At 35.0% G+C, this 19,354-nt stretch overlaps 1 protein-coding gene across 2 annotated transcripts in view; it reads left to right on the plus strand.

Annotated features, from left to right (window-relative positions):
• Window positions 1-19,354, plus strand: part of Aff2 (ALF transcription elongation factor 2) — a 530,318-nt gene that overhangs the window by 184,059 nt on the left and 326,905 nt on the right. For both annotated transcript variants that reach the window (XM_075957146.1, XM_075957147.1), the window contains exon 3: window positions 2,206-3,060. In XM_075957146.1, the coding sequence (XP_075813261.1) occupies window positions 2,206-3,060 (855 nt within the window). The remainder of the gene's footprint in view (window positions 1-2,205; window positions 3,061-19,354) is intronic.

A 19,354-nucleotide genomic window follows, 5' to 3' on the forward strand; every position in this document is an offset into this window, starting at 1 on the left:
TCTTTCCCATTCTTTGGTGATTTAGATCTCCTTTATATATGTGTATATTTTAGAACAATTCTACTATATTAGGTTTCCATATTACCCCTCAAATTTCCTCCTTCATCCTCCTTTTCCCTCCATCTCTATAATTGATCCTCCCATGCTAGTTCCTCCCTTCACTGATCCATAACTATGTCTTCTACTCCCCTTTCCTAGGAAGATCTATATGTCTCTCCCAGTACCTTACTCTATACCTAACCTTTATGATTGTATAATGTAGCTTGATCATTAACTTAATAGTTAATATCCACATATAAGTGAATATATATCATATGTTTCTGAGTTACCTCACTCTGGGTGATTTTTTTTTAATTCCATCCATTTACTTCTGAATTTTATTATTTCGTTTTTTTTACCAGCTGTGTAATACTCCATTGTATAAATACATCATATTTTCTCTATACATTATTCTGCTGAGACATGTAGGTTGTTTCAAATTTCTAGGCATTCTGAATATAGAAGCAATGAAAATGGTTGAGCAAGTGTCTCTGTGGTAGGAAAAAGATTCATTAGGTAATATGCTCAAGAGTGGTATAATAGCTGGATCCTTAGGTAGATAAATTCCCATCTTCCTGAGGAACCACCACATTGATTTGTACAATGGCTGTACAACTTTTCACTCCTACCAGCAATAGAAGAGTGTTCTCCTTATTCCATATCCTTGCCAGAATGAGTTTCCACTTGTTTTGTTTATCTTAGCTATTCAGACATGTATAAAATGAAATCTCAAAGTAGTTTTGATTTGCATTTCCCATGTGTCTAAGGGCATCGAACATTTCTTTGTTTCTTTACCTATTTGAGTTTCCTCTTGAGAATCTTGTTTACAACTGTACCTTTTTTTTATTATTAGTTTGTTTTCTTGACATGTAGTGTTTTTTTTAGTTTTTTATATATTTAGTTACTAACCCTCTATCAGATGTTGGTAAAAATCTGTTCCTATTCTGTAACCTGTGGCTTTTTTCTGAGTGGAAATATCCTTTGCTTTGGAGAAATTTTCAAGTTTTGTGAGGTCCATTTATTGATTGTTGATCTTAGTGCCTGTGCTAATGGTGTGTTCTGTGCAGAAAGTATTTTCCTGTGCCAATGAGTTCAAGATTATTCCACACATTCTCTTTTACCGAGCTCAGTGTATTTGGTTTTATTCTGAAATTTTTGATCCATTAGACTTGAGTTTTGCGCAGACCCAAATATGGATCCTTTGGATTCTTCTAAATTCAGTTGTCCAGTTTAACAAGAACCCTGTATTGAAGATGTTGCTTTCTTTCTTGTGCATATTTCTGGCATTATAAACAATCAAATTTCCATGGGTATATGTATTTATGTTTGGTTCTTCAATTCAATTTCATTGATTGACATGCCTATTTTTGTGCCAATACCATGCTATTTTATTACTATACTTCTGTGGTAAAATTTGAAATCAGGGATGGTGATACCCTCCCAGAAGTTCTTTTATTATTATTCTGTTGTAATAGGAGCAGCGGGCCTGCTTCCCCGGCACCCCAGCTGCCTGGCTAGCTTATGCCCCGAAATAACAACACACAAACCGTATTCTTTTAAACACTGCCTGGCCCATTAGTTTCAGCCTCTTAACCCATTTCTAATAATCTATGTAGCACCACGAGGTGTGCTTACCAGGAAAGATTCAGCATGTCTGACCTGGTGGCTGGCTCCATGGCTGTCTGCCTCAGAGAGCAGAGCTATCACGTCTGCCTGGGAGAGGGGAACATGGCGTCTCTGAGCTCACTTCCTCTTCCTTCCATCATTCTGTTCTGTTTACTCCACCCACCTATGTTCTAACCAATAAAATGGGCCAAGGCAGTTTCTTTATTTTTTAACCAATGACCTTCCTCCATCATTATTCACTATTGCTTCAGTTTTCTTTTTTGTTTGTTTTGTTGTTGTTTTGTTTGTGTTTGTGTGTCCATGTTAAGCTGAAAGTTTTCCATTAAAGATCTGTGAAGAATGGTATTGGAATGCAAAAACCATTATAATATAAGTTTTTTTCCTACATAGCACATAACAGTGTGAAAATATGTGACAGTATAGCAATTTTAAAGAACTCTGTCTGTCAGTCTATATAAGGTATTTATTTGAAGCATTAATGTTAGGAAATAGACACCTATTCACCTTCTCTTCTTTCACCCCATCTTTTTGTTATTTTAGACAAACAAAGGGGATGCCCTTGCTAATCGAGTCCAGAACACTCTTGGAAGCTATGATGAAATGAAGGATCTACTAACTAACCATTCCAGTCAGAATCACTTGGTGGGCATCCCGAAAAATTCTGTGCCCCAAACTCCTATCAGCAAAAGTGAAGCAAGCTTTTATCCAGAACAAAAGAATCGAATGATGCCATCTCACCAGGAGAATACACACTCCTCAGCACCAATGCCTCCACCTTCAGTCGTGATACTGAATTCCACTCTAATACACAGCAACAGAAAATCGAAACCTGAATGGCAAGGAGATAATCAGAACACTAGTCCCGCACAGCCAAGCCAGGCCACTAGTCAGCCAAACAAGATGCAGACATCCACACAGGATCCACCTCAAACCCGACTGGAAGACTTCTTCGTCTATCCAGCTGAGCAACCCCAAAGTGATACAGTTGAAAAATCTAATCCATCTGAAAAGGAAGATGACATCAAGTCTGGAGAAGATGCTTTCAAAGAAATCTTTCAGTCTAATTCACCAAAAGAATCCGATTTTACAGTGCAAGCACCTGGGTCTCCCCTAGTTGCCTCATCTTTATTAGCTCCCAGCAGTGGCCTTTCTGTCCCAACCTTCCCACCTGGGCTTTACTGCAAATCAAGTATGGGGCAACAAAAGCCAACTGCATATGTAAGGCCCATGGACGGGCAGGACCTAGCAACTGACATCTCTCCAACACTGAAGCCTTCCATTGAATTTGAGAACAGCTTTGGAAACCTCTCCTTTGGGTCACTGTTGGATGGGAAACCCAGCACAACCAGTTCAAAGACCAAGCTGCCAAAGTTCACAATCCTGCAAACAACTGAAGTAAGTGGTTTTTAAAAAATTTTCCATGATTGATTTTCTAGTCACTGGTAACTATGCATATGCAACTCATTTATCATATTGCTCTGTGTGCATAGCTCTCTTCGAGGTGAGTTTGATTCTTGGTCTGGGGTAACTTGGGACACAAATGTACTACAAGTACAGTTAAGTCTCCATAATTTGTAATGTTGAAATATCTGACTGAGTGAATGAAATAGTATAGTTATAAAATTATTTTAGAAACTTATCTTGTAGTGAAATTATGTACAAAATAATAGCATTCTTTACAATCAATGCATTTTTTTTTAAAAAACAAGAACCCACATAGCCCAGGTTGTCATCAAATCCTCAAAGAAGGAGCCAAACTTTCTGATCCTTCCACCGCCACAGCCCAAGTTTTCTATGTAAAAAGACACACCACGCACTCAGTGCCTAACACAACAAGGCATTGTGAACACTCCCTTAGTTTATTCAGTGTGTCTACAGATGTATTCTTTGACAAGGTATTAATATTATCTTCCATATAGCCTCTCACAAACAAATAAAGAGACAATGATTAAGACAGGTCTTAGTGATACTGAGATAGCCCTTATGGAAACAGCTGCCCACTGCCCTTTCAAGCAAGAAGTCACTTCCTTTAGGTTCAATTTCTGTAACTGGTAACTAGAAGCCTGGAAAAACAGAGGGAGAAAACATGTTAACTTTCTTAATCAGCAGCCCGAATTGATAGACATTCTGAGTCGGTACTGTCTAAATTGTGGAAGTATGATCCAGTAAGGCCTTAAGCTTTTCTTTTCTTCATTCTCACTAGAGAATGTGGTGACATTGGTGAATAATACAAACACAAAGCAAGAAAGGCCTGAGACAGTTGGTTGTATTTTATGGACTCACATTTTGATAGTGTCTCATTTTGAGGTGATTTGGGCTTTGTATTATAACTCATAAAGTCTTGTGAAGCTTGCACCTAAGTATCTCTCTGATCTGCCCCCTCGTCTCTACACTTGGTGCCTTTGTCTATGGATTGCTGTAACCGTCCATAACTACCCACTGACTCCTGTCCCATGTCTCTTCCAAGCCATCCTCTGTATACAAGTCAGAACCTTCTTTTGATTCTTTACTACATTGTCATTACTTTCCAAGATAAGTCCAGGGTTCTTCCTTCCAGGTTTGTGCTTCTTCACACTTTGACTTCACTTTTCCTTTCATGAATAAAGGCAAATGTTTGGTAAAAAAAATGTATCCTCAGCTGTGCATAATTATATTATTTCTGCCTATGCGTTACTCTATTCTACTATATAGTCACCAAGGAATCTTAAACTTAATTCCTACTGCATGCCTTAATACTGAGTTTTAATATACAAACTAAATATGGATATGCTATGAAAGAAGAGGCTAATAGGAAATTGGAATGTCATATGACCCTTCCCTTGTCTGAGTACCTAGTATTGTTCTCTCTTACGTAGCAGTGGCTCTGTACTGACTTGCAAGTAGCGCTGCTGCACAAACAGTCTGCTAGGCTGATCCATACCTCATTAATGGAGAGACAGGTCACCCATCCAGTGAGATCCATTCTGTTGTAATCCTCTTTCTTACACATTCACAAAATGGCTGACCCAGTTTCAGAAATGACTTCATGGTTTTTCCTCATTTCTCCAATACACCAATGAGAGGAATATTTTCAAAGTGTTTGAGTGAGCTTTCATCTTCTCTGGATATGATTATCAAAGGAGTGGTGATTCAAATTGACTTTAGAAGAGCTTTGTCTAGAAAATGGATCGGCTGCAATAAAATCATGATAGGAGATCAGTGAAGAGAGTGTTTATTTTAAAATAGTGGTCTCAAGGGATTTCAAACATGGGGAGAGTGAAGCTTAGGAACCTAAAGCCAAGGGGAAGAAACATATTTGAGGGGCAATTTGAGAATCCAAAATAGGAGGAAAGAAATTGAGACATTAGAGAGCCCAACAGAGAGCTTAGAAGGGTGTAGATTAGAATGTGAACATAAATATAGACAGGGTGGAACATTATGGAGCTTTGAACCTAATGGAATTTATGTGGCTAAAACTCTGATCAAGCCTGAAAATTTACTCTATTAAATCTTGATGCACTTTTTGAAAGCACTTAGCATTAGAATTCAGACCCAGTTCACAGTGCCAAGAATGTCAGCCAGTAGGTTCTGGGTCCCTGGTCAGAACAGCTATCTTTGATGGGGTGCAGTATTTCTTTGAATTATTACCTTAAAGACTTATCTACAGAGCAATTTCAGTATTTTTTAAGCATTTGCAATTTTTCTCTGGATCTAGTGACAGGAAGCTGACATGTTTTAGTGAAGTTTGTTTGCCATGGTTAAAAAGCAAGAAAAATTAAAGGACCAGAAAACAGATACCACTCAAACATATACAAATAATCAGATATGATAACCTTCACATATTCAGAAGTTAAATTTTTTGTTTAAACATGTTATATGTGTGTGTGTGTGTGTGTGTGTGTGTGTGTGTGTGTGTGTGTGTGTGTGCATGTGTGTATGTGCCCATATTCTTTTAGATCTATATTTGGAAGGAATTTTTATTTCTTATTCTTGAAACCTTTCCTTTCCTCTTATAATTTCTACACCACAGTAAGAAGATAAAAAGTCCAAGCAACTGTATGGCGTAAAGTTAACTGGCCAATTGGAGCATATCATTTAAGTAAATAATTTTTTGTTTAAAAACTTCATCTTAATTTTTTTAACATTCTGTGCCACTAAAGAAGAGTAATGTACGATGTAGTTGTGTCCAGAAGGATTTTTAGAAACTGAATCTGAAAACAATAAAAGCTTTATTTATGCCCAGTGGAAACTGAAAGTTGTTTACAAATTTTGTTTTCTTAAAAACAAAATTGTTGATAAGTAGAACTTTATGCACGATTCTGTCACAAATGTTTGGTTTTATGTTTTTGCTTTTATTTTTTGCATTATGATGAAAATATGCTGGTATAGATAGCTTTGTATTTTGTAGTAATTTCAGTTTCTTATTTGTGTTATTTAAAAATGGGTGATGCAGTGTCTCATATAAAGTGTCTCAAATAACCTTTGAAAAATATGGCACTAATGGAGAGAGTGATATCATCCTAAAGGGTAATTTGCTTCAGAGGCTGCTGTTGGCTGTGGTTAACAAAAAAGGAATAGGTACACTTTATATGGTCTTACACATTCTGGATGTGAGAAAAGGCCTTCAACCTTAACATTTGTGCACAGATGTGTAGAATTCAGAATGTTCTATACATGTACATTGGTGCTTGCTTCTTTATGTTTTTGGATAATTTTTTTTCTAATTGGTTCATTTTTATAGGTATTCACATTCATTTTCCCAAACATATCATTTCATATTTTTCCTAACTTTAAGGTTTGTTGAAGCTAAATGAAGGAAGTCAAGCAAAATTTCTGAAACAGTAAAGAATCCCCTTGTGTTTTGTGTGAAGACACAGAGGAAAGGAGAGGAGTCATTTAACATGGCTATGTTTCAGTAATTAGGAAAGGTGTTCTGAGGAGAACCATATACCATTCCTAGAATAGTTGCCCAGATTTATAAAACATTAGTTTATAGGACTATACAGGCAGAGTCTCACAGAGAATGATTGAGAGATAGACTTTGAACTTGGTCTTGAATGCTAAATACAATTACAAATCTGTATGACAGGTCTTATATATTCATATTAGTAATAGATGGAGAGAATGAACTGTAAAAGTTGGAAGATAATTAAAAATGTTGGACTTATTCTGGAAAAAGACATATTTGTCTATAACTAAAGATTTGTAGGATTAATGTGAGATAGGGCTAAAGCATACTATTTTGTCTTGCATATATAGGCAGTGTGGATGTCAGAATATGATTGTATACTACACACTTCAGTTTCCCTGACTTCACTGGTAATTGAGGAACTTTAAAAGTGCTAAAACAAGCCTCCTTTTTGTTTGTTCAATACAATGTGGTAATCCCTGAAACCACACATATACCACCAACAAAAATGAACACGGTTGAGCCTAGGCATTTGTACATGCACGCACACACATATAGATATATGTAGCCATAATAAAGTAAAGGAGGGTAACAGTTTAGGAGTAAGGGGAAAGGGAGTAGGCTAAGAGAGGAAAGGGAAGGGGGAAAGTTAAGTAAGTCTATTTTAATTTAAGATGTATATAAAAAGCTAGTTTCCCCTTGAATTCTGAAGTCTGAGTTCCCCTGTGCTTGTTCTCTACTTCCTTAGAAGAAAGAACATCATATTTCTTCTTTTCTAAACTGCAACTCTGCCTCTGGAGGCTGTCTTAAAGGTCTTGCTAAGATAAAGCTAGAACACCTCTTTCGATGTGGATCCCTGCTATTTGTTCATTTCATTTCTCCCTTCATTTGCTTATTAGAACTAGTCAAACAGTGGTACAGAGAAGCACTGGCATTAACACAAATTTGGTTTCCTGATTGTTCTCTTTCTTATTTCTTCAGGTCCTACTTTTTTTGCCACATGTATTCTTTTCCTTCCTGGGGTTATATACAAGTAATTGTAGCTATCAGCTTCCTGAAAACTGTCAGCAATATCAAAATTCCAGTCTTTAAAGCTAAAAGAACATTTGTTTTTCATTCATTGATCTTGGCATTCTTTGTTTTTAAATCCATTGTTATTTCCATTATTTTCTTTTTGACAGAAAATAAGTCAAAAGATTATTTTATCCTCTTTTTGTAATATAACTCTAGGTATACTATACAAATATGATTATCACCATTACCAATGATAAAACTTAAAACATCACATTTTATTAAGTTTTTTGATTCTTTAGGAGATAGCTATAAGCACATGTTTCTGTGAGGGAATGTGTGGTGTTCTTGCAAAGCCCAGTTTCAATGAGTTATACTGGCACTTGGGATCTACTTGATTATTTTGGTTTGTGAATTGGAGAGTGGTTTTTACCTTCCTGGACCTCTTGTTAGACTGGTTCCTTGGTAGACCACTAACAGTGTACTTCTCCTTCCCAAGTAAGCCCAACTCTATTTTTTTTCTAAAGTAAGTTTTTCCAGTCTTTTCCCATTTTCCAGGATTATCCACAAGAGGACAGAATGGCGGACATATACTCCTTCACATTCCTCATTACCTCATTATAATAACCTAGGAATTACTGAGGCTGTGAGCAACTGAGCATATTTGAGAAATAAATTGAAATTAAGCCTAGAGAATTATTATATTTCAACTTTTTAAGAATAACTATATATTGCAAAAGAATTCAACCAAAATCATTAAGTTGTGGACTCATCAAATAGCCTTCTAATCTTTTAGTTACTACCCACTAAAATAATGGAGAACAGAAAACATCTATTTTCATATTATGTCCAGGAAAATATTTTGACAGGTTCAGTATACAGTAAAGTGATAAGCCTTTGTTATGTGTGTTCCAAATCATGCTGTTATCACTGGATACATTGATTAGTTCAGTACTTTCTGAGACAGCCATAAAAATAGGTGGCTTTCATTCTGTGTAAAAGAATAAGAAAAATCGACAGGTAGATAACCATATTGATTCCACTCAAATAGTAAATACAAAGGGCTCTAGAGATGAGTTGTAGAGTCGTTTATGGGTACTGTAAGTTTGTTTAGTATTTGTAATTATTGTGAAAGGAAATAATCTTTAATTAACCATTATTTTAAAAATGGAGTATGCTTTGCTTGCCAGATGAGTTTACAATATGGACGACAAAAACAAAAGCCTATTGCTATAATACAAGGTCTCATCTTGACCCAGTCCTAACAAGATCTTAAATAGCCATTATTCATTTTTCACTTAAAAAGAAACCAAGTTTATGGTCCCTTTATTAAAATCACACAGCTAGCCAGATCAACACAGTTGACCATGCTGGACCTGCCTATGTAAAGACTGACATTTCTTTGATGACATTTAGTAGAAGATATAGTAATGTATATACATTAGTTACTTTTGTAAAAAGAACTTTTTTTAGCATATAGAGCATGGATATAATGAGATGAATTCAGCTAAGCATAGGTTCATATTTCAAAGATCTGAAGTTGATCATAAGAAATGAACACTTTTTGTGATATTACAGCTTACAGTCATGTGTTTTTCATTTACAAACATGTTAATAAGTTGTGTTTTTGCCATATTTCTAAAGGAGTAATATATGATGCAACTTGTTGGGGGACATTTTATTGGTTCATAAGGCTTCTGAGTCTTTGTCACTTTGGTAGGATGATTTTAACCCTATACCCAAATAGCACAGCTAACAACCAAGACATCTATGGATGAAATCCAAATATTAAGATAAAATTCATATGCAAATGAAAGAATAGTAAAATTTGAAAATGAAAACTAGCAATTGGAGGGGAATAAGATTTATCTCAAATGCTGCAGCTCATCAATTATATTAATTTCACAAGCTGCTTATCATATGTGGAGATAAATGAGCTTAGCAAGGAATAGGCAGAGTCCCCCTCCATGCTTTTCATAAGTAGTAAATAGGTGAGTCTCACTGTATAAAGGAATGCTGAAAAGTGATAGACTGCCTACTTCAGAAAATCCCTGTGCGAATAAGAACAGCTTGGTTCTTAGGTGGTATAGAGTAAAATAGTAGTAGGGAAAAAAAGATCTTAGTTAAGGCTTTAAGGATGAAGAGAATTTGAGCTAAGGCTTTAAGTAATGCAAGTGTTGATGGAAAAAGAAAATTGTGCCTTAACCACCTGAAATGGACTGCAAAAAGACCCTGCTTCCTATGATACAAAGATATCATGGCAGCTCATTGCTTCAAATAGGGATCATAATGGAATTTAAAAAGTGTTATAATTTTTTTGAAAAGGTTAGTATTGGATGCCATATTGTATAGTTTCAAGGATCAATATTCATATGGAATACCACATGAATAATGATTACTGGAGCTGTGTAAAAAGATGGTGCTGGCTTGAAAGTACAACTGTTCTTTGATCTTTCCATGAAAGGATTTCCTGTATTCACCCAGGACTTCATGAAAGCATACTAGGAAGGTTAGTTTTCTCTGAGAAGTCCCAAGGTTATTTCCATGAAAACTTGCCCAAGATACTGATCAGAATGTTCCTCTGGATAAGGTGATCATTATGAGACTATGCATATTCATTGGAATAAATGTAGCCTTCAAATTCTTGAGAAGGTAGAAAAATCTAAGCTTCCTTCTCAATCAAGGTTGATAGGTAGAATGGGCTTACAATGGAGACTTTAGTCACAATCTATAACATGTCTCAGATATGTGTAGAATAAAACATCCTTTTAAATGTTAGTTGGCAAAATTTTCACAACAAACATACAGCACAATAACACATTTCAAGTTTTTCATTGAACTCTTCTACAATGAATCATGTGCAGTGGTAGAAAGATTCCTTAAAAGACAAATGCTATAAGATTCTATATTTTCATTTACCCTATATTGTTTTTCATTCATTCAATAAACTTTTATTAACAACTTGTTTGATTCCAGGTAGTATGCTAAGGAGATAGAAACATAACTTGAGAATGCATCACTGTTGGTAGTTTCAATTATGAAATATAGAAAAAATGGAAAAAATAATAGTAAAGTGGGGAAAGGGTGTGTTTGATTTTCTCTGGGAGCAGAGAGGCTTGTAAGACTGTCTGAGGTGTTTCAGAAATATTTGTAAAATAACCTGTATGCTAGATCTTGAATTAGGGTTCAACATTTTCTTGAAAACAGAGCAAGTTAAAAGTAGGCCTGATGATGCTGTTACTGGGAAATCATGAACCATAGCAATTTTTGAGAAGTTCTAAGTGAAAATAGCTGAAAGACTCAAAAAGAGTACTGTGTCAGTTTTTGGAAATAAGAGAAGATATTAAACCATTTAGGGGTATCAGATTGAAGCTTGGTCAATGGTGTTTTAAAAGGTAATTGGCAGAAGAATGGAAAGAAGGAGGTCAAAAGTCTGAAAAGGCCACCAATATTAGAAGCAGGAGATCTGTTGAGTGAGCTGTCAGAATATACTAGGACAGAAACGGTAGCAATTTGAATTAAGTCTATTTCTGAGATAGATTTTTAGGTTGGTTCAATGGGATTAGGTAGCTAATTAGATGGGCTATTAAGAGCAAGCTAAAAGAGAGACATAAAATGATGTTGCAGTAGAACAAACAGTGGGTGGTGCTTCCATTATTGAAGATTCTTTTCTTGATACTCAGATCTTCACAAAGTAGCAAATTTCTCCTTTTATTACTTTTATCACCATTCTATCATGATGTCATATTTCTTAATGTTGTTATATTAATCATTACACAGTGCTCCTTGTGTAAAGCTATGTGAAATAAAATGACATTTTATGTATCCATGAAGAATTTATTTCTTACAAACAACTTTTTTGGATTGCCACTGAGAAACTAATAACTCCTCTCAGAAGGATTATATAGTAGTTTATAAACATTAGGAATTATGCTGGATATTGCTTTAAAAGTCTTGGGAATGGAGGCTTTTAGTTGTAGTGATAGTTGTGACCTTTGCTATTTTTTCTTTTCTTTTTTTTTCTTTTTGGTCTTTCTTTCCTTTATACTGAAGCTGTCTTCAAGTAGCTTAGAATGAGGTGTTGAAATAGGAGTGGCAGGGCTGTGTCCCACCACCCAGCTGCCCGCACGGGCCAAAATAATTACACAGAAACTGTATTCTTTTAAACACTGTTTGGCCCATTAGTTCCAGCCTCTTCTCGGCTAACTCTCGCACCTGGATTAACCCATTTCTAATAATCTGTGTAGCCCACGAGGTGGCTTACCAGGGGAGATCTTAACCTGCATCTGTCTGGAGTGGGAGAACCATGCCGACTCCTTGACTCAGCTTCTTTCTCCCAGCATTCTGTTCTGTTTACTCCGCCTACCTAATTTTATGTCCTATTAAAGGGCTAAGGAAGTTTCTTTATTTAACCAATGAAACAACAGATAGAAAGATGACCCTCCTCCATCAATGAGGCATTAGAGTGACGTTGCACTCACCCTCAACACACCTGATGTAAAATTGAGGGAGAAATCATATTATTGGAAATTGGTGTATGTACTATAGAGTTATTTCACCTTGTATAAATTTTTATCTCAAATATTGCATTAGCTCTACTTCCTTAGATAGACGTTGTATGGTCATTGAATTTTAGCTAAGATCAATGGACTTTTGGTAGTGGGAGCTGGGAAAAAACAAGTATAATTAAGTGTATAATATTTTGGAGTCCATAGTTTGTTGGGATGGAGTTGTAATTTTCTGACACAGGGAAATTAATTATTGGGATGGAGTTGTAATTTTCTGACACAGGGAAATTAATTATGATATGCTTGATTATTTTTCCTAATCTATTCCTATATATAGTTGTTTGAAATTATCTCTTTAATACATGTATATTTTCTTATTTTTAGTCATTATAAACCTGGAGACTTTGGAAGATAAGAGTGTCACTTTTAGCAATGGAGAATCTAGAGAGCAGGTAGAAAATTTCACTAAAGCCACTTTTGGCGGCTAATTATACAATGAAACATTGGGCTCTCTACTCCCAAGTCCAGGCAATTAGTTAAAGGAAGTAAGAAAAGTCAACACCTTAAAAATAGCTCATATTCTTTTAATATACATATGCAGTATCCCAGAAAGCTGAGTCATCATTTTAATGAGTCCTTGGGAGTGGTGGTAATAACAATGGCTTGATTTATGGAATGAGAGGATCTTGATACTAGAAGAACTGCACATAGTTTACTGGCTCAGTAACAACGTCTTCTCATGATTTTAGTCTGCATATTTCTTACTATGGAGTCTTTAAAGGTCACAGGGAGAAACTTGATCCCAAAACACTTCCTTCAGAAACAAGTGGGTCATGACACTTGACCATTTTGCACACCTTGAGGCTACAGATGTTAACTCTTTGTTTGGAAACATATTAGCCTAGCCATATTAAGAAACATCTTACATCTGTGTTTTGACCTCAACCTTCCTGCCATTTAAGAGAAGAGAGCAAAATCATAGCTATTGTATGTTTTTAAACCTTCTTGAAATTACCTTTAAAGTGTAACAAGATTAAAAGACTGAGGTCAATGCCTTACAAACACACACACACACACACACACACACACACACACACACACACACACAGAGTAAAATGGGTGGAAAGAGAGCTGCTGCTTTGTTTATGTGAATCCTGTGACCACTGGTTCATCTCTGAAACAGAGTTGATTAAAACCCATAACAATATTTTTATGCTTTATATAATAATACTTTGTAGTATTAAAAGACATATTATATTGTGAATAAGTTAATGAAAAATGGATTTTTTGTGAGTTTTAATTATAACATCTTTCATTATGTGATAAATAGGTAGATAAATATATTTGTAAACCATATAACCATACACCTATAAAAGCTGTATAAAAACAAGCAAAGACCATACTTGTTTGCTGTTAAGGAACATTTACTGTTATTTTTAGTGACAACCCAATAGTGATGTTAAAATGGTATAAGTTAAAAAGTTTTAACTGAACTGTTTTTAAAATTACATCTTCATAAATCAGGAGAATATGGTACTAGAGCTAGAAATAACTCTTCTAATTTTTCTGCTATTCTGCAGTTCAGGTTTTGCATCCCCATTTAATTTGTAAACAATTATTTATTCTATTAATTAGTATTAACTTTCTTGTTAGTAGTCATTAATTATCCTCAAATTTTAAATGAGATAAAGATGCTTTGAGAATATGCGTTTAGTGGAATATTAATATTTATTTTCAGTTGTCTTTTTAATTATTAATTTGAAAAAAACTTTAAGAATGAAAGCCAATGATGTAATAACTTGCCAGATAAATGAACTTTGTTCTTAGTGAAGAATATGACATCTTTACAGCCCATGCAAACCAATCTATATATATTTCCAGGAGAACATCACTGAATACTGTCTCTTAGTCTAATTATTTTTTTGGGGGGATAGGGTTTCTCTGTGGCTTTGGAGCCTGTCCTGGAACTAGCTCTTGTAGACAAGGCTGGTCTCGAACTCACAAAGATCTGCCTGTTTCTGCCTCCCGAGTGCTGGGATTAAAGGAGTGTGCCACCACTGCCCAGCTCTAGTCTAATTCTTATGAAAGTAAATTTTATCATTTTCTCTCTCATCTTTTATCCTGAGTGTGTAAAAGGACTGTGTGTTGTTTAATTACAAGGTTTATAATTTTCATTCACTAGGGGAGGCATATCTGTGACATCTGATTTCAATTATAACTCCACAGGTGACTATTTCCTTACATATATTCATTAAGGTGAAACTAGTTTATAAACATAATAATCAGTATAATTCTGAGTAAGCATTCATATTTCCAAAAAAATCAATATTCCCAAAGATGAGAGCAATAAAGCTAGACTGTTCTCAGCCATTATCATAAACAAAAGTAATTTCCTGAAAATATTGATAGTTATTCATCCAGTTATTAATATTGATAACATCAATATACATAATATAGTTCTAATCCTTATTATGGTCAAAAATTTTCAAAGACAAGGATTTTTTTCCAATTTGAGTTACAGTGAATGATACATAGAAAATTCTCATTAAACAAAGGATGAATAACTGAATGAATCTCCTGGTCATCACATATATTCTACAAAGACAATAATCACAAGAAAATAGGTATAGGAAGTGTGGTAACAAGATAAAAATATTAAACTATTATATGCAAAGCCTTCTTAATCTGGAGTTTTTGATCACCCATAGACTCCTTTGACCTTCAAAGAGAGTATTGAGGTCGCCAGGCACAGTTTTATTAATTCAAGCAACTTGCTAAATGAGCTAGTCAACACCAGTAGGCTTTTGTCAAGCTTCTACTATATGTAAAACTTGATACCTTATATTTGAAAGAGACAATATTGTCGTATCCTCCCTTAAAGAAATTTGTGCATAGCAGGGAGAGATACATACACATATGATACCAAAGTAAGGTTAATTATTAGAGTTTCAGTGCCAGGGGAACCCATATGAGCAACAGATGCATGCATGCTGTAAAGTAGATCTAATATGTGCTGTGGGAGCTCCTTCAGCTAATAACCTTTATGATACCAGCCACCCACTTGGGAGTGGTCTCTCATACTATCAATGCAGCTGTAAAGTGTGTGCCACTACAATCTCTGTCTACAAGGATGAAGGCAGATCTAGGATACTTTAAGGGAAGTATAGCCACCTCATCTAACTATCTAAAGCATGGTCCTTCATAAACTTTCAGAATCTTAGAACTGTTTAAGATGCTCATAAACTAACTAGATCCTCTCTCTAGAGAAACTGGAAGTACAAGACAATGTTTTAGACTTCCTGAAGATAACCTGTGGGTCTTTCAGAGAGTTTGTGTATTGATACTTGACACAATTCATATACAGGAGGAATTTTAGCTTTGAAATGAAGCAGAGTCATATTCACATCTCATTTTACTTCCTTTCGTCACTTGCTTTGGGCAAGTTTCTCAGGTTCTTACAATGTGTTTTCTCCTATGTAAAATGTATATAACAATAACTTCTCTGACAGTTTGACACTGAATGTGTTAATAAGAATCATTTAGTCACATTGTAAAACACCAAACATATTTTACTATTCTCAATACCTGCCATGTTTCTATGTATTTCCAGCAAGGACAAAGGAATTGGCTACATTGCTAGACTATTATTTAGAGATGTCATTTCTCCATGCTCTCCTACCCAATATCAGTATGGATTTTAAATATTCCTCAAAATGTTAATATTATGAATGCTAAGAGAGATAATAACTTGATAATATAAACCAACACTGAATTCTTAAAATAAGTGAAAGAGACCAAGCCCAAGTGTTTAGTTACCATATTGTTAATCACAGTGGGTTGAGGCTACATGCATGGATGTATAGATGTACAGGAATATTAGAATGTTATAAAATGTCACATTTGTGGTTATATTATTTTACTCTCCCTATCAGAAAGCTTTGTAATTTCATACTTTACAAGCACAGCTGCTACCATCCTAAGGGATTTCTCCGTGGTTTATACTGATTTACCAATAGATGGCTGAAGATTTGTGATGGTCCACATGGATAGTGGAGGCAGCAAGATCAGGAGTTCAAGGCCAGCTGGGCAACAAGGAGCTCTGTTGTGTGTGGGAGGTCCTTCTATCTCTGTGTTTCTCTTATTGGTTAATGAATAAAGAAACTGCCTTGGCCTGTTGATAGGACAAAGCTTAGGAAGACGTGGAATACTGGACTGAATGCTGGAAGAAAGAAGGATGGAGTCAGAGAGATGCCATGGAGACACCCTCAGAGATAAATGTGCTAAAACTTTGCTGATAGGCCACAAACTCATGGTGATATACAGATCAATAGAAATGGGTTAAATTAATATAAGAGTTAGCTAATAAGAAGCTAGAGCTAATGGGCCAAGCAGTAATTTAATTAATACAGTTTCTGTGTGATTATTTGGGTCTAAGATAGCCACCTAAACGAACAAGCTCCCTACACTGTAACACTCTCAAAGCATTTTTGTAAAAATATGCATATTTACACAGAAATATGCACACATGCATGCACAAAACCATATATAACAACAGGGTTGTAGTAGATGACATATACTGCAGTTGTTATGCAAACTGATGAAATAGGTAGCTTTGTAAACATGACATTTGGTGAGGAAATTAAAGGAAGGCAACAGTGGGTGGTTAGCTTTAAAATCAAGTTCTCCAGTTGGTCATTGTACAGGTGACTCAGAATTGCTTTGTAAACCATGAACATGTTGATTCCTACGCTTAAAATATGTAATCCCAATTTTAAGAAAAGTGGTGGAATTAATGCTCATTATATACACAAAGCTTTCCATTGAGCTATTCATTGCTTTGGAGTCATTTTCTCCAAAATAAAATGTGTAATTATTTGAATACATTTTAGCACACACACTATGTGGGCTAAGCTTGTTCTTGACATCTAATGTCCTTTGAATGAAAGTGCCAAAGGACCCCCACTGCCGTGGGCGACTGTCAAGTGTCATGTGAACCTTAGTCCCCTGGGATTCAAGAGAAATAAAAGATTGTCAGACCAGTCCACTCCTGAGAAAGAGGCAAAACACAAGACCTTGAGGGCAGCAAGGAGATCTCGTCAAAAATGAAACAAACAGTAGGTATTTGATTCATAGAAGTAAAAATGGCTGGGTGGCTGCATGGATGGATGGTTAGGCAAGCCTAATGATATAGCAAGATTAGAATCTATATAGTACTTTACCAAAGTGTGCTTATTTACATGAGAAAGGAATCACTTTTTAAAGAACATAATGCTTGTAATTTGCTGTACGAAAAGTTAGCATTCTATATTGTATCATATACTTATAAGAAGCTTCTTAAACTGTTAGTGAAGTAAGCTGTTTTTCTTTCTTTTGCTTGAGAAATTCCAAAATGCTGGTGATTTTGATAAATAGCAATTTGTAAGCACTGTGTATTTGTAGACTGTATCAGAAAACAGTGAAAGATGCATAAGAACTGACAAATCGTGTGATTCCCATTTTCATTATTAGAGGGACAAATTATCTGGAGGTTTAATAATAAGGGAGGTTATGTAGTTACTAAACTGGATTTCTGGTGAGCTAATGGAGAGATTAAAAGAGAATTATTACCATCTAACTGTTTTTGGCTGTATTTCTTGAATTTTGTCTTAGATACCTATATACTGAGTAATTTATATCTATATCTATTCTGCAAGCCAAATACATGTCAGCTATGTCAGAAGGAGAAATAACCCTTGATTTGCTGATTTGCTGTTTTTAAAGCTCTGAGGATCTACTAGTGTTCTAGATGCAAAAGTGCTATACAAGCTGTGCAAATTTTAAATTGTCTTGTACATGTATGGTGATTTCAAATATCTTTAGTAAAGTGTTCAAGACATTTTACATATTCAGTCAGAATTGCATATATGTTCTTTGAACATGAATAAGTCATTTCCACAGCAATCAGTTACTGAATTGGTTAAACCATCATGCTTTGAGCTCTAGCTTTGCATGCTCCTGCACTTCCAGAGTGACCCATATGAATTCCACTCCTTTGTGTTCTTGTGAGCTAGGGAATTTGGAGTAGAACTGGGTTGCTGTTGTAGTAATCTTGCCAATGAGCATGTAGCATTGGTATTAGGAGAGGGGCATGTTTTACCTCTCTGTGGAAGAAGAATTAAGTACAGATTTACATTGTAGGGGAAAAGGATAAAGAAACAGTGGCCTTGCCAAATGTAATTTTATGATTAGAACTGTATAACTCCTATATTATTTAAACAAAACCAGACATACTTTCAGCATAGTTGTGCCCCCATCTCATGACAATGACAATTGGATAAGGCTAAATGAATATATAGGGCCATCTATAGCCCTTGCATAGAGATTTCAAGATCTTATCTCCAAATTACAGGCATTAAAAAGAATAGTGATTTGGGATAACTATGAACTTGACTCTTTGGATATAGGGCAAGTCATTTTGTATTATAGATATCAAATAAGAGTCTCAAGCTTTACAATATATAAGTCTTATTGGAAAGATGACATTTGTTCTTTATATAAGGAACACTATGGGGTTTGTAAACTAATTTTCATGGCTGCTAAATATCTCCCTCTTGCCCACCTATCATCTCATGATCCCTTTTTAAAATTACAAATCAATTTAACTCTAAACCTTTAGCACTTTGATACAAACTGTGTTCAGGTAGGCTTACAAGTACATGTATTTTTTTCTTACAAACCCAAACTAATTTTTCATGTTTCCCCCCTCAGGATACTTAAAGCCAAAGGGTTTGTAAAAAGTTCAATTTCAGAAATAGCTGAGATAGAAATCCAGAGTATATTAGTGATGAAGATTATAAAGTTTATGACTTTAAAAAAATCAATATGAATCTGTGGAAACTAATAAAAATCATAATATTTATTGGATTTCTGTAATGGTATCTATTCTGATTAATTCTTGACAATTTCATACATATTGAGAGCATTTCAGAACTCATAGGATAAACTTGTTGATCTTTTATTTCAAATTAGTTGTACCATGTAAGGAAATGATCACCTGTTGAGGTATAATTGAAATCAGATGTCGCATAAATGATACTGAGAATTTACAGCTCTTTGTTTTCAAATCATTTTCATTTTATTAGAAAAAAATCTTGATTTGTCTGTTTCCATATTCAATATTTACCACTCACATACATATTGTATTTTTTATTTTTCCTTTTTTCTGTTTCTTCTTTCTTTCATTCTTTCTTTCTTCTTTCTTCCTTTCTTTTTTTTTTTTTTTGTTGAGACAGAGTGTTTGTCC

Source organism: Microtus pennsylvanicus, chromosome X, assembly GCF_037038515.1.
Source record: "Microtus pennsylvanicus isolate mMicPen1 chromosome X, mMicPen1.hap1, whole genome shotgun sequence".
Classification (NCBI taxonomy): Eukaryota; Metazoa; Chordata; class Mammalia; order Rodentia; family Cricetidae; genus Microtus; species Microtus pennsylvanicus.